Source organism: Lepisosteus platostomus, chromosome 13 (genome assembly GCF_059453375.1).
Source record: "Lepisosteus platostomus isolate fLepPlt1 chromosome 13, fLepPlt1.hap1, whole genome shotgun sequence".
In the NCBI taxonomy this organism is placed as follows: domain Eukaryota; kingdom Metazoa; phylum Chordata; class Actinopteri; order Semionotiformes; family Lepisosteidae; genus Lepisosteus; species Lepisosteus platostomus.
Window position 1 is genome coordinate 4,140,293 of NC_142623.1, and position 23,333 is coordinate 4,163,625.

The 23,333-nt window shown below is 37.8% G+C and overlaps 1 protein-coding gene across 3 annotated transcripts in view; it reads left to right on the plus strand.

Moving 5' to 3' along the window:
- runx3 (RUNX family transcription factor 3) overlaps window positions 1–23,333 on the plus strand; it is a 71,571-nt gene that overhangs the window by 14,690 nt on the left and 33,548 nt on the right. For 2 of the 3 annotated variants that reach the window (XM_088602655.1, XM_088602654.1), the window contains exons 3-5: window positions 17,719–17,960; window positions 19,982–20,138; window positions 21,780–21,884. In XM_088602655.1, coding sequence (XP_088458781.1) covers window positions 17,719–17,960; window positions 19,982–20,138; window positions 21,780–21,884 — 504 coding nt within the window. The remainder of the gene's footprint in view (window positions 1–17,718; window positions 17,961–19,981; window positions 20,139–21,779; window positions 21,885–23,333) is intronic. The other variant, XM_088602656.1, reaches the window with a different exon arrangement.

A 23,333-nucleotide genomic window follows, 5' to 3' on the forward strand; every position in this document is an offset into this window, starting at 1 on the left:
GGAGGGGGGTGGAATTGTTTGTTTTGAGCTCTACTGTATTGAGTCAGTGCGACATTACCTTAACCAACCTGTCTGCTTCAGGACTCTCTTGAGAGGAAATAAGTACTGAGAGGTTCTGAAGAAGGTGTTCATATATGCCAGTCTTCAAAAAGAAAAAGGCAAAGCAAGACCAGCAATGTGTTATAAATGCCTTGCCCTGCCAAAGGCGGATCTTTTATAAATCATACCAGGCATACACAGCATATTTCATTGTTTCTTCATATTTTTCTTTGGAGTGCAATGTTTTCAAAAACATGTGGCTTTTGTTGCAGGCAAGAATGAACAACAGCATTCCAAATATGACCACATTAAAGTCAAAGAGCCATTCAGCTGAGTAAGGGCAGGCTGCCTTGTTTCCTACTTTTGATAGGACTGTAACTAATTAGATTGGGAACACAACTGACAGTTTTGCATTTTTTTAATATTTAATTGCATAAAGCTTCTTTTAAATCAGGGGGACAGCCACAGGAACACAATAGGGCATTGTCTTCTAGTAAAATGTGGTTTACAGACAGCATTTAATGGCCTGGTGGTTGTTGGCAACCAAAAGAGATGGCTTCCTAATACTGGGCTCACATGCAATTGAATTTTACTCTGGGTTTCATTCACAAATGGATTTTCTTTTGTTGATATTTATAGTTCTGACAGTAATAACTTTAATTTGAAGTTTACTATATTTTTCTTTATATTATGAAAACTGTTTAAATGAAATATTTACTTGCTGTCTCTCTTTTAAAATCACATTAAACATAGTCTTCCCCAGTGAGAGGAGAGGAACTTGTAGCACAGTTTCAAGACACTATATAAATGTCCTGTAATGAAACAGGATTTCTCTCTCCATCACATTTTGTTAAGAACAGAAAAAACAAAGCCAAAACCAAAAGCTTAAAATGTGTTTTGGGGTGATTTTATCCACATTTTTTAAATCTGCTTTTCCTGCTAGTTGCTTGCACTGTCTGATCTCCCTGACACACGAAAACAATGAGCTTCTGAAACGTCTGTTCGTCTGCACACACATTAGGAAACTGGAATCACTATTTTAAGTTTCAGAGATTGTGTGATATTAGCACAGGTTGGCAAGTACTGCTCATTTATAACACCTTCGCATTCTGGAAAGAAAAAAAAAACAAAACAAAGCAAAAAAAAGACCTGTTTTAATCACCTCCAGTGTAATTTCAGTTCAGTTTGTTAGTAAGCTGTAAGTGTTATCAGGGATGCTCAGGAAGGCTGCTTTTATATGAATAAGACAATATATTCTGTGTATATAATAAACTGTACTATAGTAGCTTTATACTGTATCATACGAACTGTATATGGTTGGTCGTGGTGGCTTAAATAAAAAGTACACAACAGTATTCCACTTTCTTCATAAACATTTTATGCATCAAAGTCTTTAACTCAGTCTCTCACTGTGATTATTTTGGAAAAGTTTTGACGTTCTCATTTTGACTATATTAAGTTTATATACTTTGTAAAAAGCTATAATGTTTATTTGCAGATAATTCAGTATATCTGTGGCACACTCCACATCAGATGGCTGTGATAAAATAGACTTGTGTTTACCAATGTCTTCCAAACACAGCACTGCACTTGCAAGATGTACTGATTTTTTTTTTAATCCAAACATTGTGAATGCAAAAACAGTCATTTTAATGTGACATTGCAGGTGCAAACAACACAACTTCTGGTTTGGTGGTGAACACCATACCCATGTGAAGCCCCTCCTGTTCCACAGTGCAGCACGCTGGTCAGTGCATGATGCTGAGGGGTCAGTGATGGCCAGGCTGACAGTCAGGTGCCCTGCGCCTGTCCTGTCTTAAGCAATATGCTAACCACTACCTGCATTTCAACTCAAACACACACCAGAAAAACACAGAATGTGGAATCTGCTTCTCAGCAGGACACTGTGCTTTGTCATTTCTTGGTTGACAGTTGGACCAGGACTGTATTTCCATAATTTTCAAAAATTTTATTGACTTTAAATAAAAAGATTTGATGAAGCTGGATGCCATTACTTTGGTCTTCAGTTCTGTTTCTACTACAATAATTAATAAGACAAGCCTCGGTTTACACATACTGTAAACATGAAGAGCTGAGCTTTCAGATTAATCTGATGTCAGTGTCCTAGACTGGTCTGTGAACTCTAAAATTTATTTTTGCTCTGTCCCAAGGGATTCAAGTGTACACCCTGTTTGCATTAGTATCAGATAGTGAATACTACAGGGAACCAAAGATTTCAGATTCAAGTCGGGAGCAGAATACCTGATGATGAACAGTCGACTGCTACTCATTTCACAATTAACAACTCATTCACAACTGTCCCTGCAAATGTTTTACAATCTTGGTATAAGTTGCTTATCAATGTATACAATTTCTCAGTCTTCATATAAGAACATGGGACATTACTAGTTCTTTCAAGATTGAATGAGGGAGAGATGCTTTTCAAGAGTTGATGGATTAAATGGCGCTGACCAACCGGAGAGATGGCAGTGTTCCAGTTAGACAGGTCTTCGAATGAGAAATGTAACCAAGTCCACAACTGCTTCTACTCAAAATACGTAAAACTGAGCAGCATCTTTCTGCATTATGATTGCAAATGAGATGTTTAGCGGAGAAACAAATTATTCAGAAAAAAAAATACGGGAATTTCAATAATGGCAGCTGTTCAATATGTTCCTATGAACGTGACAGAAAATGACAAATAAACCATACAGTAGCTACTTGCATGTCTCTGGTCAATGTAGTAAAAGTGCTAAGTGCTACCCCAACTCTAAACCTGTTCTTTTTTTTTTTTCAAAAAAGAACAGAAATGTGTGATACACCTTTCAACCTCAGTACCAGCACAAAGAATTCCAAAAAATGGGAATCTTCTTACAATGTTGTACCATAACCACATACTAGAGCACACAGTTTATTGATAATCCGAGGCACCATTATAACTCTGACTCTGTTAGCTCGAGAGGACTGTCGTTAGCTACACAGGGAACATGCTGCAGTAATTACTGTAGTGGAAAAATGTCTTTCAGTAACAGGCAATTATGTTAGATTACAGATTGCATACATCACATCAGAAGCCTGTGCAGGAGACTGTAGTGATTACTACTTACTTCTGTGTGCCAGAGAAAGGAAATGCCTCAGAGGTGATCATGTTGTATGTGAATGGACATACCTAGATACAACTTTTTGTTCTGATCTAGAGTTGGCAACAAAGAAGGAAAGGTTACGATTTCCACATAAACAAGTGTCACAAACACTGAAACTTCATACAGTATGCAGTAAGGGTTTCTTTAATGTAATTAGAGTGCGCAGTGTAATGGGGACCTGTGGCCACAATGTTATTGGTTATTGGGCAATCTTCTGACAGGTGAAGCATTAAATACAGTTTGATAAAGAAACTTATATTTGATAGGTCTCACTCTGCCAGCTGCTTAAATAACCAGAATAAACAGGGAGCTGGACTTTGCTGACGTGTTTGAAAAGAATTTAACTTCTTGGTGACCCAGTGAACTCGACCATTTTATTAAAAGTTTATTATTAATCTGAGCTGTGCCTTCATACACAACATCCATCAATCTTAAATCTTATTGCACTTTTTTAACGTACTCTAAATGAGCCGGGCTGGCATGATCAAAATCAGTAAGCAGCGTAAATTCAACACACTCATCAAAAGCCACCATCAAAAGCTTGTCAGTTGGTTTTTAGGAAGTGATAAGTAGATAAGGAGTTTTCATCTTTGCCCAAACGCATTGGCATCATTTTGAAACTCATGACAAAACCTATCACCACCTCTTCCGCACTCCGGCCCTCATCCTGCTTCTTGGCTTTCGGCACTAGCCAAGAACTCGAAACCAAACAGTCAGTAAGGCCTCAGCAGCCTTACATGTCCGATCATGGGGGAAGATGTCAATGTGCAAGCTGTCTGAGACCCTGCCTGTACTGATCACTGGCCAGGGGGATCAGATGCATACCTGACTCGCACCGTGCTGGTGTAAACTTCTGGTGGCCATCATCTCAAACTGTTGGCTTGTACATGAGTGTGAAACGTTCTTCATTTGGTTTTTGTTCGTGGGTTTCAGTATCTGCTGGTGGTCGTTTCACCTGAGCTGTCGGGTCCGTTAGTCGGTCCCATTATCTAATACACCTCATAGGTTTACATTAATTCTTTTAAGCTGGCTCCAAGATGTTGGAGAGATAACAGCACTTTTAACGAAGTGAGATCTGGACCGTTGAAAGATTCTATGTATGCTTAACAAGGAAATTAAATACTGAAATTATTAACTTGACTACTTTAGTTGGAACAGAACTAGGGGACAGAAACCAGGAACGGCAGGCCTGTTCAGATTAATTTAATTTTATTGTCCACCACAAGTGGAAATTTGTCTTAGGTTTTAAGTTGGATTGCGGTATGAGGCAAATGGGGTTTCAAACAGGAAGGCTCTGTTTATGTGCAAGAACCCATATCAGTGTTTTGTGCGACTGTTGTACATCTGAAGCAAGTCATAAATGCATAAATACATTTTAAATTCTCCCAGGTAACCAATAACATTGTGGCTTAGGGAAAGAACTCAAAGCCCACTGTGTCATGCTCAAGCCCCAATAAAAAGAAAGCCAGTTTGCATTTTTGCAAATATCCTCTTTATATATAAGACAGCGTATCAGATCCTTTTAAACTAGTTCTGACTTTTTTAAACTCGAAACTTTTTTTTGCAGTGCTATCGTAACTATTTCTCAAAACTGCAGAGGCCCAAAAAAGCTATTTCTTTCATGTTTTTTTTTTTGCTGTTGTTGTTCTTGAAGTATTTTGGTTCCCACTAGAAAATAATTAAAATTCAAAAGACTTTTCTGTAACTATTCACAAAGATCTAAACTATACTGCTTTTTTTGGCAACTAGTGTTTCTACAGTGCCAGCACCCTCTATAGACAAACGCCAGACAAAGCATGCTCTAAAGTACTGAGACAGAAAAGTCCCTAGTTGCACAAAGAGGGTTGACTGCAAACATACTTCTGAAACAAATGGCTCTGGCCATAAGCATACAAATGCCCATGCAATTCCAAAAAATTAAAAACTAATAAACTGTTCTCAAATTTTAATTCCTGTAACATTAATACAGTACACAAAATGTGCTGATGAATGATTTTTAATTTGATGGATTTTCTGTCATTCGTAAGTCACACACAGGGATGCAGTCGAGCCTGTAATCTTTGTACTTGATGCACCACAAAACCATTTCCATCAGACGCTTAGATGACAAAGGATTATGAATGCTACCCCCTCTGAAACACATTTTTTTTTAAAAAGGCTTTGAAACAGCTGCTGGCGTTGGTGGCTGAGCCAGGCCTTTTTCTCTATTAACCTTGCTGAGAGGGCAAAGCCTTCTGGAGGTCCAAGGGAAATCCGCTTTATTCTTCAGAGCTTAAGGATGCATTTAGCAGCCAGAAGTCAATAAGTGTGAATCACCGGCTTATGCATGAGAGGTAACACTACATGCAAACCCGGTAGCCACAGGCAAGGGATTTTAACATGAACCCCATGCCCCTGGGCCGGAGAAATAACACTTCGCTGTCTGTACCACAACCGCCATCCCTCGGAGTTAGCTTCTGGAAAGAACAGGACTGGCCGACACAATGTGTTCAAGCAGACCAGTGTGTGTGTCTGCATTCCTGGTCCTTATTGGTCTTCTTTGGTTACTGCGGCTAGTTACAGTAATCCTTTTACTTATGGGACATTGCCGAGCTGTGCAAGACAATGCCTGAGGGTTTACATTCAGTGCACCCCCTCCCCACACATGCCACAATAATACAGAGGAGGAGCAATAAAAAATACCCTGGCAAAGAAGGACAGCAGCCCAGAAAAAAAGAAGTGAGTTTGCGAATAAAGGACTGTGCAGTGCCAGTGATACAGCCCCTTTCGGCTCCTTTGAAAAATCTACCTTTGTTTCCTTTATTCTCAAAAAACAAATTCAATGCATTTCTATGCATTCACTTGCAAATCTGAAATTAATGAATAAAAGGTGTCTTTTCGTCTTCCAGCCTCAGTTTTAGTATGGATGTTTTTGTGTAACATCCATCATTTAATGGAGGGTTCACATTGCAGAGTTGCTCAGAGTGTAATTATTTTCCTTCCCTGAGCTTTCAAGACAATAAAGTCTTTGTTCGGAAACAATTTACCCATTTGGGATATTTATACTACTTTTTTACAATGAAAAGAATTATATGGTTCTTTTCTTGAAAAAAAAACAAAACAAACAAAAGACGCACTCTTAATATTCCCTTGACTTTTCACCGGCAAACACATGCAAATCTCTTCTGAAAACAAAAGGCGGAAAAAAAATGGCTAAAATACTGCCTTGAGACTGGAAAAGAATGAAGAATGGAATAAAACCTTATTTATGTGACATTTTATTTTATGTGATTGCAGACGTCCCTGTACACTTGCCAGAATTGAATGGATCATTTTCAGATATTTTTTTTACAGGAATAGTCGGCATAAATGACAAAGAATAAGAACGTGAGAGAGGTTGCAAATGCGAGGAGACCATTCCACCCATTTAGGCTTGTGTGTCTGGCCGTCATTAATTGATCCAAGGAGCCCAATCTGCTGCCACTTGAAAGAATTCCTGGTGTTAAGATTCAGCAACATGGCCAGGTAGCTTGTTCTAGACTCCCACAACCCTTTGTGTAAAGAAAGAATCAGATGGACCCAGCTTCCAAGGCTTTGGGATAGTATGAAATTGAGTCACAGAACAACGCCCATCAATACACAGTGTGCCGCCACTGTTGGTAAAGCAGGACAATGTCACACAGAACACAGAAGTGTCCTTTAGAAAGAAGGCCACGGTGATAATGCATTATAATTTTAAAATTAATCATTTTTAAAATTTCGGCTTGATGTCTGAAAATGAATTTAGAATTAAGGAACAAGCGATCTTTAAAGTATTTTCCATTTTCTTTTAATTCTATGATAAACCTTTGTGGATCCAATTGGTCTAAACATGTCACCTCTTGCACTTTGTTTTTAGAGATTTGTTTTTGTCTGTTTGGGATGATGAACACATTCTTTATTACATAATGAGACATTTTTTTCATACTGCTAAGGGACCAGTGAGGAGGATCAAGACAAAAAAATATGCTTGAAAAAAAAAACGAAAACGCAATTTGCCAAGATACGACTCCATTCCTGAAATACCCCAAACAATGTAATTAACTCAGTTAACGACATTTATCATAACTTCAAAGTAGGAATTGTCTGGTAAACAAATACTAAATCAAACAGTTTTGAATTCACTTTTTGAATTTTTGTTTTTGTTTACTAGACTCATTCACATATCGCTTACCAAAACGTTACATTTTTTAAAAAGCTTTGAGCTGCATAACTTTGGACCTAATGTGGCCATTTTCTGTTCTATTTAACTGTTTAAATATTGTACATGAGGAGCACATAGCTCTTATGATTCTTATTTCAAAATGTGGAAATGGGTGAAAATGTAGTTATGTGCTGAAATATTATTTGAAGTTATATTACCTAAATATAACTGCTACTTTTGACCAATGTTTTCCTCATACTTCTTACAAAGTAATGAAGTAGCATTCATTTGTTAAACATTCACTACAATCCTGTAAAATAGTACTTTCTACAAATAAAAGTGTGAATTTGTACTGTTAATTTATTTCACTAATATTGAAGTTTTGGGGTTGAAAATGCCATTTATATAAATTAAAATTAAAAATAAAAACAGTGATGAATGCAATAATAAAAACCTCTTCTATACTATAATTGCATGTTAGTAACAAAACCCTAATCTTGATCATATCCTAACCTACACCCCTAACCCTAGTATAGTATCTACAGTAATTAAGTTTTATAATTGTTAATAACATATTTAATATTGTAACATGCTAATAGATTGTTTATAGACAGATGTAACACTGAAGTATCATAATTCACAAAGTTTATTATCCTAACATACAGTGACTTCTAAATACTGCTCAATGAAACAAAGAAATGTTCTTGATGTCACTGAAACAGAAAGTAAAAGCTCTGTGTTGTGGAGGTTAGCCATTTGGAAACCTTTTTTTTCCAAACAGAAGACGGTACAGTGCACATGAGGCAAAGCTTTCGGGAAAGAATGTACTGGTTAAAAGAAGATCAACCCTATAATTTAAAAATGTAAAGAAATACACACCACATTGCTACTAAAGATAGAAATATTTCTCTTATGTCATAAGTTTGCTAAGTTTCTAATTGCCTATGAATTTGGTTAAATTAAAAGCTGACTTGCAACAGCATCTGTGTACAAAACCAAAAATAGTTCAATGGATGACAAAGTATTTTGGCCTAAATTAATATGCAACCCACTTACAGACAAAAATCTGCCTGTATACAAGAGTGGAAATTTGTTTTGCCTCATTTTCATTGGTGTTCTGGTTCCATACAATCAGAATTTCCCAGCAACAATCTTCACTGGTGTTCTATCTATCAAAGACTATATCAACTGTATAGACTATATATGAAAGGGTATTTTTAACATCATTTATTTTTAAAAAAAATCATAATTTTATTACAGGAGCTAAAAGAAGACCAGTAAATTTGTAAGAAAACCTATACCAGGTTTAGAGATCCATCATAATTAAAAACCAAATCTTATGGTCAGGAAAAAGAACACCATAAGAAATGACTTCAGTGTCCACGTCTTTTGCCTTGAGCAGTACAATTTATAGCCACGAGGCAGCAGTTCAAGTCATAGATACAAAGGACTAGGATTACACTTCAATGAAAGTCTTAAGCATAGTATTACAGTCTCTCTTGGGGTTCAATTTCAAAACAGGTTTGAGTTAAAGTTTAGGGTTTAGGCATCCTATCAATCAGTCAGCCATACACAAAATTCTGAATAGAAATACCTTTTTCTTCTTAATCTTCCTCATAATTTCCTCCACCTTGTTCTTTTGAAAAGTGTTTATTAGCCTCTGGTTGGGGGGCAGGGTTCATATAAGCCAGGCTCAGCTGAGCAAGCCAGAGCTAATACATCATTAAAGAGGATCTCTGCCCAAATTGAAAGAAAGTTTCGGTGCCATTCCTGAAGGTTTTTGCTTTTGGTGCTCTTCCAGCAAACAGTCCAATACTGTAACATTTTATTAAGAAAGCTTAAGAAAATCAGAACATTTCTGAAACCTCTTAATCAGCATCTTCAATGCCTCAGAGAAGCTTAGATCAAAAGCCTTATGTGCATTTATCAACTTTTTAATAAGCATTTGATTTCATGGTAGGAATGATTTAAAGTTGGTTTTATCTTACTGCTGGAATCTCAAAAGAAAAAATAGTTTTTTTTGTGAACATAAACTACTGATTTATGAATTATGCACATTGCAATATGTATTGGGATCCATGCAAACACTCTTGAAGGTTAGATTTATGATGTGTGATAAAACTAGAATGCTTTTTGCATAGGAATCACAATGAGGAATTACTGAGTTTAAACAGCTATTATCAGTATTATTTAATCTGTTTGTAGTGGATTGGAAACTGACTTTGTGCTGTTAGTCACATATTAACATTAACATATATTAATTAAATGTTTGACTCTCATCATGATCAGCAGCTCAAAGTTCACTTTTTTTTAAAAGAAGCATAGAAAAGTGCATGCCAAGCATTATTCAGTATTATTAAAAATAAAAATGTACAGAGAAGCATAAATATTAGATGTCATAGAACCATCTAGCCATCACTTCATCGAATACCCTCTCTGATCATTAAAAATCATTCACCGTATACCGGCATGTCTGTGTGGCTGAAACAAAAGAAACTGTTCTTGAAATGAATAGTTCATAATGAAGATGATAAATGCATGCAAAAAGCTGCAGGTTCAGTTTTAACTTACGTGTGGTTTGATATTAATATACAGAACATCAGTGCAGAGGACAAGCAAATATGAACATTGCCATTGTCCTAGATTTGCCAGATACTACAGTGAAAGGGTCATACCGGAAAGCTGAGAACCTCATAGGACTTTCACACAGATAAATGAAAGTTCTGAAAACCAAACTGTCCCAATATCCATTATTCTTTTACTCTTGGCATTAACATTCCAACTTTGGACGTTTTGAAATGAAAGAGAACAGTCAATCTAAATTCACTCCAGTACATACGGTTTTCCATTACAGTTCTTGGAAAACACCTGCGATTTACACAGTTCAGAAATTCATTCCATTAGTTTAAATTCAATGCTGAAAATGGGGATATTACGTTTGGAAATCCTTCAAGCTCCTTCAACAATTGCGAAGTGGTCTCTTGGAAGCTAGCAATTAGCTTCAGTCGAAAAGCAGACCCTATGACAAAATAGCCTTTTAAAGAAATAATGACACTCTCTGATTAATCATTCATTATTCCTATGGATTAAGTCTGTGTCAGTTATGATCTTGCCCTGTCCTAATTTCTGCTACTGAAGCAGACCAGGTACTTGAAAAAAAACAGAGCTCCTGAGATGTAGATCACCTCTGAAATATTTAAAATACTAGACAGAAAACAACCCAAATACAGCACATATAAAAAAATAAACTTTAAAAATGTAAAACACTTTAAAAAAATATTTAAAAATGCCATTTAACATCAGAATGATCTTTTACTGGTTATTCTAATATCATAACTAATAATATAATAATAACTAGTAATACAGTTTTAGATTTCATTATTAGCAATACCCTTGGATTTTATTTTCTTCACTCGTCATCTTCCTGCTTAGATGAGCTAATGAGTTAATTTTGCTGCTGCGTGCAGCAATTAGTGAACCACGCTTGTATAATATATAGGCACCTTTCGATCTCTCTGAACGGGGTGTTTTACGTTTCTCTTGTCTTCTTAAACACAGATATCTGTCCTCGACACCAGTAACAGAAGATGAAAACTAGTTATGCATCAACAGACTGCAGTCAGTTTGCTTAAGCAGAGAAGCATGTCTATACTGTACAGTACGTTGCCTGCACTGTATGTTAAAGTAGTTGACCAGAGCTCTTCTAAAGTACTAGTTTTATTAATGTAGCGAACCCTGTTTCCAGTCTTCTGTGAAATTAACCTTTCCCTCTGTCTTTAATGCAAGACCAAAAGGATGAATTCCTGGAACTGTCTGATTGGTGGCATCTGTAAGGAGGCCAGCTTTTTTTTTATTTAATTTATCTCACCGCGGACTCCATGAGACTCTGGCCCCGGTCTGCCCTACATGAGAGTAATAAAGCAAACCCAACCGAAAACCCCACCCGCCCATCCCACAAAGCCTATCTATAGCGCTGTGGGGGGAAAAAAAACACAAAACATCTGCATCATTACTAAATAGCTGTGGGATCTGCACCTATTGCATCAGGGAAGGACCAGACAACTCTAATCCCACATTGGGATGGTAATTATTCTGACACTGATTTTGACATGATAGGCGTAATTAACTTAACAACAGCTGTATGTTTATGTTTGTGCCAGTCAGGGCTGCCCGGATTTGAGTTTCCAGTCTGAGCATGTGTGGAAATAGAAAACGTATTTATGTATACAACTGAGTGGTTCTTCGTATGAAAAATATGTTAACTGTTGACTCTGCCAAAAGCATTTCTAATTTTTGGGGACCTTTAAACTACAGCAAAAAAAAAAAAGAGTTTTGTCTTTGTACTTCATGCACAGCACTTTGTAGTTTCCTGGCCTCGAACAATCCGGCACTTTTTTCTTCCTGCAGTCCTTCAGACTGGAATGATGGGCTTGAACAAAACGAGGGCGCAACACTTCTGAGCCTTTTCTTAATATGACACATTTGTTTTCTATCATACGAATTACTTGATTCCAAATTCAAGACAACGTGGAATATTGTTTTCCAGAAAGGAACATGCTAACGTTTCTTTTTAAAACGAATTTAGTATTGCGCTTTTTTGTGCTATAATGGTAAAGGATTTTTATTTTTTTTATAAATCATACTTAAATAATTGCTTTAGACGTGCAAATAAAATCAGGACAATTGAATGAAGCGTTTTTGCCTTAAATAAATATATATAACAAAATCTATTGGAAGCTGAAGTCTAAATGGTAAAGTTCAGCACTACTTTGAAAGGTGCCACTGAAATACAGCAAGAGGTGTAAGGGATGTGATTGTGATGCGATATAAAACCGAAATAGACACCAACCAAAAAACAAGACGTACCTGAGAGTCAGAAATACGTACTGTACGCGACTTGAAATTAGCAGTCTCCGCTAGGAAATCAGGAATTAGCATCAGACTTGCCCACAAAATATATTTTCAGTACAGATTACACGTTTTACTGGTGCGTTTTCTCCCATTTCCACCAAGATGAATATTATTGGGATTGCGCTAAGAGTTTTCGTTTGATCGTGTTTGCGATTATTTATTGTTGCGTATTTGATTGCGATTGCCATTATCAGATTTTATAAAACGCGTTTAAAATAATGAGCTCGAATTACTCGGTAATATGGGTACAACTGCATAGGTAACGGGTCTTAACTTGCTGTGATTTCTAATTAAGATACCTTGGGGAGTAGGAGTCAAACATGAACAAGACGTTTCTGCGTGAGTCAGACGTCTGTGTCTTTACAGATGACAATCAGATGGCTCAGACCGTGTCTCTCTGCTCTCGTTTTCTTGTGATCATATGAACTTTTTTATCTTTAAAACAACAAGGTTTCCTCGTCTGCTTTCACATTACCTATTACACAGCTTTGAAGAAAATTACTGCTAAACTAACATTTAAAAACTGAAAACGATTGACCGCAAATAAACGTCACCTCGCTCATCTCTACTTGAAGATCTATTCAGTTTTCTGAGTTTTAGACTATTATTACAAAATAAACATTTATTCCACAAACTTGATTTGCTGAAGTCTCACCTGTTACATAGATATTACAACCATTAAATCTAAGCTGCGATGGAGCGCGAACATACAGTATCTATTAGAGTATTATTACCCATTTGAAAACAAAACGTATTAGCTATGCCTTACGCTGATTTTATTTGATGAAACGAATTAAAACTCATTGTAATATTCCCACTTTTTAATCTGTGTAATAAGAGTAGTTGCCTGCTTTCATCTTTGCATACACCTACACACAGCGCACAAGTCTTTCAGACTGCGCGGGTTCGACTCCTCTGAAGAGCGCCCTAGACCTCAAATATAATTTCCATTCAACAGCAAGTAGTTAACATCACAACGCGCAGATCAGAAAGCTTATAAACCTGTGTAGGTTTAAAAACATCGGTGGAGAAAAAAAAATGCTATCAGATACCACGGATGCTACATTTAAAATAAAATACCAGTTAACACTTCCAGACCCAAGGTTTCATCATCGAAATGATCAGTTTGGCTTTAAGGGCCAATTAATTTTTATTACTGTTATTAAATAAACATAAATATCATTATTTATTACAGTCAGAACATACGAACTTGCTTAATTTTTTTATAGTCTCATAGCAAAACTTAAATTTGAGTGTAGTTCCTTTCTAATTATTTATTGACGTTTATGTTTGACAAATACAAAGCTGTGAAGTCGGTGTTTCTCTCGGGTTTACTGTTTGTGATTTTTTTTTAGCATATATATTATTCTGGCAGGCTGTCCTATTCGCGGGATTTGTAGACTAGCACTGTACCGAGCTTCTCGATGGAAGAGCAACGTGTTTTACATTTCGTGTTCTGCAAAACCGGTTCAAAGAAAATAATAAAAATTCCAAGCACGCCAACACGATATCCCTTTCAGTTCTGAACTCCCCTCTGAGAAGCACGCTCGCTGCTTCTGTTCCTCTGCGTAGTGAAAACGTTTTCACTTACCGAAATCTTCTGCTGTCCCAGCTGAAGTTCTTTTAAACGACAAAAGCGCTAACTAGTGTTGAAAGAACGGTATTGCCCTCGGTGTGGCGAACAGACAGGGTGTGGCTCTGGGTTGTGACACTCCGATAGATGAACTACAGTAGTTATTTCTGATTAATACGGATTCGTTTGCCATACCGACCCCTACTAGCCTGCTATGTGGGCTAGCATAATTCATAAGCTGAATGCAGTTTCTCCATGCGTATACATGTACAAAAAAATATCTCTATATTGTCAAATTACTGATGAAGAAACATTTTTCTGAAAACAACCCTCAGGGCCTGTACTATGTTGTTATTGCCCTGCTAGAATGCGGTGGCCTATTCGTTAATATTTAGTATGAACACATGTGCTCCACACAAATGTGTAAAAGCAGCTTGAAACTACACATTAAAGGGGAAATTCCATGTATAAAAAAGATGTCCCCGTTCATATCGTATTAGATCATTTCTCCTAGGTGTATTTTATCTGAAAAAAAAACACTTTATATCGTGTGATCTATATTATAAAAATTGGTGGAAACTTGTCGCCTTCGATTATGTTTTTACTGCCCGAGAGTGCAAAAGCAAAAGCGAGAAGAAAACCTTTTAAATGTTTCCTCTTGCCGTTCTTGAATGTAAGGTAACAGGTGCATCTGGGCTGGGGGCTTTTAAACGCACTTTGACTTTCAAGCACGGCGTTGCGAATTATTGACTTTAAGTGACCATATAATTGCACACTTCCAGAAAGTGTGCTAGACGAAATAGTAACATTTATATCAATAAATAGATACGCTTTCAAATAACCATTCATCTTTAAGCCCTCAAATCACTGATTTTAATGCTTATGTCGCTGACTATGCAAGGTTCCAAACATTAGTAAACAGAAACATATACAGTAATATCCTTAAGGAACAGTTATTTAATAATACAGCTTTTCTGTAACCCTAGACCAACGTGTTCCATGTAACGTGAATTTTACCCTTATCTTATTTATTCTCCGACTAGAGGATAGAATAAGATCAAGACAGGTACAATGAATGCTGTCAGTATTCGAAATACCCCGAAAACATCTTGGCTACTAAAAAGCTGTTATATAAAATAGTTTTTCGCTCTTTCATACAGAACCCAAGCATCTTACTTGAGTTTGGGATTGAAACCTGAATAGATATGATAAGCGAGAATTATTTAATAAACCACAATTTTTAACCAGAGCAAAAATGGCTTGTTTTGTGGACACGTGTTAAGGTTTTCGAATATTTACTGTTTAAAATAATCATGAATTTATCATTACGGGTAATTATCCATTCCTTGGGTGTTCCTGTTTTCTTTTTGACAACGTTGAAATAAATTCTAATCGATCGAAAATCGTTTTAATGTTGATCTCCAGAATACCGCGAATACCACACACAGATTCACGATAAACGTCTTCGAGATATCTAGGCACCTGTCGTCGCCTTTAATCATACAGATTATTTGGGTGTGAGGAGGGAACATGAAACTTGAAACGTGCAGGCCCTTAAGAAAATATTTTCAGCTTTTCAAATATCCGCATTTCACCTCGCATTCTCTATATTGTGCTTCACGGAGATTAAAGTTCCCTACTACTGCGTTCAGTGCTGTCCAGAGTTAAGAATGAGCCATGTGTTGAAGAAACCTGCAATTTGATTGACATTTTGCGCGATATATCATCACTTATAGAACCTTACTCGCTGTGAAGAAATCTTTCATTTTCATTAACGATGGATTTGTGGTTTTGATAATCCTTTTTTTGCTACACTGTTTATGGCTACAGAGACACCATTTAACCCATAGTTTCCAGATACAAATTAATTCGTTTTGCTTAGGGGACTTTAAAAGAAAGTACCCTGTACTGATAAAATAATCCGAACGGTGTTACAATTCACATCGCGAAATTCTTTGCCGCAAGACAGGTTTCGTATAGGTTACAGCAAACAGCCTTATTATAAAGGCATTAAAGACTAAATTATGTGGATGCGGTACATTACCGCGCAACTAACAGGACGGTGTATAGTACATTGTATGTGCGTCTTAACAGAGAAACGTCGCCTTAGGCTATCAATCTTTTAACATTTAATGTTCGGTAACCATTTTAAAAGCTAAAGAACTGAGGTCGTCCTCCTCAAAAGACCCGCGAAAGCCGTGCATGTGTTTGGTAGCACAGATGAACTTACGATACAGTAGAACATAATATAAAATAACTTCGTGCAGGACTTCTGCATTTTGTATCGAAGTTGGTCTCTTGTGTGTGACACACAGCGGACTCTCTTTTCTTCGTAGCCCGGCCTCTACAGATTATATATTTAAAAATAAAAAAATTAAAAGGACCGAGCTTGAAAATATAGCCACTGTATCAGCTAATTGCCTATAATGTGTTATTGGCAGTATTTAAAAAAAAACTCCGTGCAAAAGGCGTCCCTGTTCCTCGTCCCAGGTCCGTCGGATGTGATTGGTCAGCTGATAGCCCGACCCATCCGCCTCATTGGTGCAGGGCGCCGTCACTCCTCCGACAGTCAGCGCTAAATGACTGCAGTAAATAATATTACTGTACTTTTCCTTCTGCGGTGCATCGCTGCGTTCAAAAAAAAGAGAGCTTGTTAACTTGTTCCCCCCAAAAAACCGTAAGACGGGGAAAACTCTGCACCGAGCTCTGGAAGCAGAGGGATGTCGGAGCTTTGAGCGGCAGAGGATCGAAGACGACGTTATTAACCTCGAGTTATTTTCATGCTTATCTTACTTTTCCATCAGATAAGCAAGTCTTCAGTGACTGACTGCCGAAACATTTCTGCTCGTTTCAGAAGAACCTGAAAAAAAAAACTTTTCTTTTTTTTTCCCCTGCAGAATGAGAGCGAGTTTGTTCTTGTTCCGTAAACCGGCGTTGGACAACTAAATATTTAAATATCACGAAATAAACTTGGATGGACATTGATTTAAGCCTTTTTTTTTGGACTGGAGCAGGGGGCCGAGGCTGTGAAACTTTCATTTTTGGATATGCACGGAGCGTACTTACAGGGACAACGTCATTAGAACATAGGCGACTTAGTTTTTTAAAAAAAAGTGAGAGCAAGCGCACCCAAAAACCTCCTAATCACTTTTTGGGTGAAAGGGAATATTTGTAGACTATGCCTGATATGAACTAAAATATGCATCTGCATGTTGATTGTTCTTGAAAGCGCATTCGTGGTCCTCCAGATTGAAAAAAATTGCGAAATAAATACTCGGTTTGGTGGAATTTGGCCATTTGTGATTTAAAAAATATATATTTTGCTATACAAAAGCGAGTATTTGTGAAGATATCGGTCTTGGTAGTGTCAGGGAAAAAAAAAACATCAGGTGCAGAACCGAAAGAAGATCTGATTTGCATAGGACAGAACAGCGATCGCTGCAGAGAGAAACAAAATGGTCTGAGAGTTTGCGGTTTTAGTTTTGCTGAAGTCAATGAGAAAGTAGCGAGCAAACGACGCTTTGCATTGCTTTGACATCCTGAAGTACAGCGCAGCTCAGCAGCCTCAGGAACTTTTTTTAAGCAACTCTACGTGCGCTCAGAACACACTCCAGCTCCACATCTGGTGCGAGCAGAACGCACTCTTCATATACAGGATAAAACTTTGCCTCCGCCAAGTTTGCAGCTCTCGGCTGTAGACCTCCGCTGCTGGACGTTTTTGAAAACATAACATTAAAATACAAGACCACTGGCGTGCTTTTGAAAAAAAGAAAGAGAAAGAAAGAAAAGAGGTCAACAAGAAACCCACATTTATCTGTACAGGAAATCCTCAGAGAACACCGTGCTGTTTAGCAAGGCTGACCCGGTTGTTGTGATGCATATTCCCGTAGACCCGACCACCACGAGAAGGTTTACACCGCCTTCGACGTCCTTCCCTTGCAGTAAGATAGGCGAAAGCACCGGGCCGATGGGCACGCCCGGCCCGGTAAGGACTCGACCGGAGACGCGCTCTGTGGTGGAAGTTCTGGCCGACCACGCCGGCGAGCTGGTCCGGACCGACAGCCCGAACTTCCTCTGCTCTGTGTTGCCTTCGCACTGGAGATGTAACAAAACTCTACCTGTGGCCTTTAAGGTAAGAAATGAATTGGGTTGTTTTTTTTTGCCTTCTCTTGTTTTTCTGGGTGATGGATTGTTCTTAAACGCCTGAACAGTGACCTAAAACGGTACACTATTTAATTGCAGCAATTGTACATTGTTGTCGGGGAGGCGGTAAATTACGCTGTTTTTAACTCTAATTTTTTTTTTAGTGCAGAGACTAATATTTGAACAGAAATTACTATCGCTGCCAATTTAGAAATTAATAACAGGTTGCCGTTTTTATGCTTATGATTATCAAGGATATAAGAGTGGAACGTCCACTATAGGGAGATGAACCGATGCTGCGGTCAGTTCTCTGACATGCTTGAGGCTTTTCTTCAGGAAAAGGTTACACACCTGGAAGATGCGATTCCGTGCTTGGCGACAATGCAGTTTTGAATATCGCGCATAAAACGGGAGTCTTTTTGATACAGAGGAAGCAACGCAGTACTAAATAGTCAATAACAGCAATGAGATACCCTGAAAAATGTTGTTTTATGTACTCAAGAACTTTTAGTGAATATAATAACAGTACATTTAAAGCGGAATAAAATACTGTGATGATTTCAGTGGCGCGACTTAAGTTGGTTAAATCAAATATTATATGTAATTTGATATTTTAAGAATTTTTCGTTTTATACTGTATGCGTACTTGACAATATAACGGAAATCTCTGACCCGAGACTTCGCACAAATGCGACATAACACTGCGCGATACTACTGTATGTTGCGGCAATTTATTACAGCCTGCTTTTGAAAACAATGAAATAATGATAACGCTGACGACGAATCACTCACAGGATTCGACACATTTATATTTATTTTTTAAATATATATATTTTTTTTTTACCAAGTGTAAATGTTATTTTGTCATTTCTCATCGTCGATCGAAGTGCTATCCTGCAACGCACTCCGATTTAAAAAAAAAACATTCCTGCGTTGCACCCGTACCCTGCCTGAGATGTTTTCAAAGTCGCTCGCATTGATGGCTCTGTGGAGGCGCAGGACACGAATCGTAGCGAGACGAGGGACAAAAAAAAATTGGGGTTAGAACGTTTTCTATTTTAAGAGCATTTACCTTCGACAAATGGGTCTCTTACATTTTGTGGGAAGCGGTGTCGGTCACTGTGGATTTTCTGGTATGTGGGCAATTCAACTTTAAAGAATTTCACTGCGGTCTTTGCAATTGACTCAAACTCATAACTATCTCCAGCTAGCTCATAAATACAGTTTTTTTTTAATTCAGTGGTCTGAATATAAGACAATGTATATTTCTGAACAAATGAAAATAGATTTTCTTGTTTTGCTGATCGTTTCTCGTTTTTATTGAGGTTATCAGCACACGGTCAAGTAGCCGATCATATTTTTTTTTTCAAAGTTAAGCTCTGAATTAATATACTTTCCTGTATTTATATTTTGTTTTTTTTTAAAGGTTTCCGTACTGGTCTCCTAATCATAATTTTAAGTCCGATCCCTTTGGATATATTGCGGAAATGTAGCAAATCCCAGACAGTATATGCGTATTTTTTTAAAAACGTACAAGCCATTTCGCTTCAACAGTAATACATCAGCAGGAAAGCGTTTCATATTTTACACCATGAATAAAGACGACAGCAACAACCACGCAAACAGCATCATCAGAAACACGATATACTGTAATTTCTCATTTTCCTTATCAAACTACTATAATCGAAAAGGGCACCCAGCTCGTTTTAGGTTGCGATAATACTTTTCGGGCCGATTAACACAATTCGACATGTAGCACTTTTATAGTGTAGTTTAATTTTAGTTCCTAGATCGTGTATGATTGCAGAGCTAAATCCTCTTCCCTAGAAATGGGTCGTTAAATGGGCAGCTTTTCCGTCGGTGGGGATGTGTTATTGGCGTATTAGTAGCCAATTACGCGACAGCGATCTTGTCCTGCTCTAGAAGGGCAGAACCTGTCGGTGCTGATAGAGAAAAACCGGGAGCAGGGAGAGACGTGTCCCGGGGTTTTACCGACTGCTGATCCCGTAGGTGGTGTCTCTCGGGGATGTTCCTGATGGGACGCTGGTGACGGTGATGGCAGGCAACGACGAGAACTACTCGGCGGAACTCAGAAACGCATCGGCTGTGATGAAAAACCAAGTGGCCAGATTCAACGACCTCCGGTTCGTGGGACGGAGTGGACGAGGTGAGCTAATTGCTTTGGTACCCTGTGCTGTGTTTTTTGTTGTTGTTGTTGTTGTTGTTGTTGGGAGGTTTCAAACGAGACTTCATTTGCGTAGACCTATATTGTAGCAGGTGAATTAATCATATGTTCTCGGTAGTAGTAGAAGCTGTGCTCGTTCGCCTGCTGTCTCCGAGTCCTAGCTAGTGCAATAGCTTTCATGCATTTTTATAAATAATTTCACCATTTTTGATACATAAATGCAATAAAGTGTACAGTGCAGCTGGATCGTAGTTTTTTTTTCCATCTGTTGAACACAGGAAAAAAAACGGTAAATAGTATTTTTTCATATTGATAAAAACGTAAATGTCTCTTAGATCCCTTAATGGTAATTTGGCCTTCAGTGCCAATTTTAATTTAATGTAGATAAAGTGGGTCTATTTTTTTAAGTGATAACAGCTGAACAAATAAAGCAGGGCAGCTCACATCATTTGAAGACAAGCATCACAAAGGCATTCAAGAGGTGGAAATAAATACTACACTTCTGTATTGAAAAGGTCGTCAGGTCGCCTTTGTATCGGCCATGGTAGAATAATTTGAAAGCCAGTACATTGGAAGAGGAAAAGTTGTAGGTCAACAGACATCCGCTGTCACACACCTCTATCCTCCACTGCTGAACTCTGGAAATCAATACAATTGGCAGCACTTTTACTCAAGAAGCCTCATTAGGAAGCTGCCCACTGAGCTCTTCCTATGTAAATACATCACCTGTTTGTGGTTACTGATATCAAAGTAGGGCGTCTGCATCAATGATCTTGAAAGTATTGCGCCTCGCAGAGCAGTGGAAATACAGTAGAAAGATGGTTTGGTTTCTTGCACTGTGATTTGAGGCCCATTTAAATACACCTTTCAGCCTCACGTTTCTGTGGGCTTCACTGTTTACTTACGGCTTCTTCATGTGAGTTCAGATAGTTTGCATTCTTTCAGAGCCTTCTTTGCCCCCTTCCTCCTCGTCTTGGCCTAAGTCCCACACTCGAGTTCTCTTTTTAAACGCTACACTTAAATAGTTGCAGGCTGATGAATGGAAAATGCTTTCGTCTACGAATTAAAAGTACCTTTCATTTCTGCACTTAATTATCCTGTTAGGATCCCTTTACAGTTTCTCAACAAGAGATTCCTTTTATATAAAAATGAACCTGGGAGCTGGAAAGAAATCTCGGCTACCGCCCGTAAACTGCAAGCTGGGACTGTAGCGGATTTAGGAGAATGAAGAGTGAGACTTAAATATCAACGAAACCTCTCATTTTAAGATAAATTCAAGAGTAAACATTGAAAGTCCTAAGTACATGCATTATATAAGATATGTCATTCGGTAACACACATAATTTCTTAAAATATTCAAAGACAAATGCCAACAAAGCCTAAGCTGAAGTATATAAGCCAGAATTATATTTGTAATTGCGGAAAGCAGGAATTCATCGTTTTTATTTTATTGAATTTATTTTGATGTCTGAGAGCTGACTGTTTTTTCCGTATTCAACATCAGCTGACGACAAGGACCTACTCCCCCAAAATTTTAATGAAGTAACCCCCAAAATTTAATTCAAGAATTACTCTGTTGTGAATCTGGTCACAATCTGGTGTTGCTTTTTTTCTTATTTTTAGGGAAGAGCTTTACTCTCACAATCACTGTCTTCACCAGTCCTCCTCAAGTGGCTACTTATCACAGAGCAATTAAAGTGACCGTTGATGGACCTAGAGAGCCAAGACGTAAGTACAGCTGTTTCTCTGACCATAAAGTCACCTAAAACGAGGAGAGAAATTGCACTGAGCACACAGCCAATGTGTCATTCCTGTCTCACAGTTAACACAAGCTTTCCTTTGCAATAGTTCAAAACAACACAAACATACAGTATGTCCATCGTGGAAGCACCTACACATTTTCAGAGAACGGCAGTATCAATGCCTTTTCTATACATTGTTCTTGAAATCAAATGAACACAAGAGCTTTTGACAGGAGCTGATATCTTCAGCATGAACTGACTAATATTATTACTGGACACTTAACGGTGCTCATATGCACCTTACATCAAACGTATTGATCTACGATTAGACAGGAAGGGCTTTCTGAAAGAATTAACAAGATGTATTGTTTTCTCCAAAGCTCGAAAAAGCTATCTTGCTGTGGGCAGCTTTGAATTATGAACCGTTTGGGGAATCCGATTTCCTAAAATGCCCTTGAACATGAATGGGTGATACGTTACATCAGACGTAAAATGATCATGTTTTTTCTAAAAATGAATGGAGTGTCATGGGTGCTGTCTTTCCACTGATATACTGTAAAAGGTGTTACCTTGCCAAGGCTGAGATCTGTACAGTGTATATCACTGGCATGGATGAAAAATAACAGGCCTAATATATATACATTACTTTTAACTGATGTTTCGCGTTCCAGTTTTAACAAAATGACTTACTGTCTGCATGGGTGTACTTTGTCTTGCCTGCTGAATTAAAAGAGACTATGTTCTGTAAGAAAGGGAGTACAATGTAAGCACAGGAAGCAATCAGCCTTAGATCACAAGCTCTTAGGTGAATGCAAGCAGTTTTGCTTTTCCCTCTTATTTTTGCCTTATTACTGCAGATGTAGTTTTTACTCATTACTGTAGTTTCTCTTTATACTGTATATTCCCATTGTCACGCTGCTTCACTGACAGCTCTTGATTGTTTTGTAGTGACCCCTTTAAATATCTATTGCCACTGCAATGAATTTCACACAAGCAATGAAACAGTACAGCTATTCTTTTCAGATGTCTGTAAAAACGGACTTCCATCTATATCAAAAACAGTGAGAAGCTTTGCATGGGAGAACCAGAGAACCACTGGCGTGTGATGTGAGGTTGAGGGTCTTTTTTTGGACTTCGATTTGGAAGCAGAAAGAACAAGATTTTAAAGAAAGAGTTCTGGCTCAATTTATGGACATTGACTAGCTCCATTTAGGCTAACTTATTCTGCCAAGATCTACAGTTTTTGAGATACATTTTCTCAAAGCATTTTAGAAAGATTTCAGAAGGAAAAAAAAGTGTATGATGTACTGGGCAAAAATTGTGCAAAATCATTGGGCACATGATGGCTTTTATTGGTTTTAGAGTTCACTAAATCGTGATGTGGCTGCATTGGGTGTGACAGAGGCAAAAACAGCACAGCTTTGCAAACTGGGTG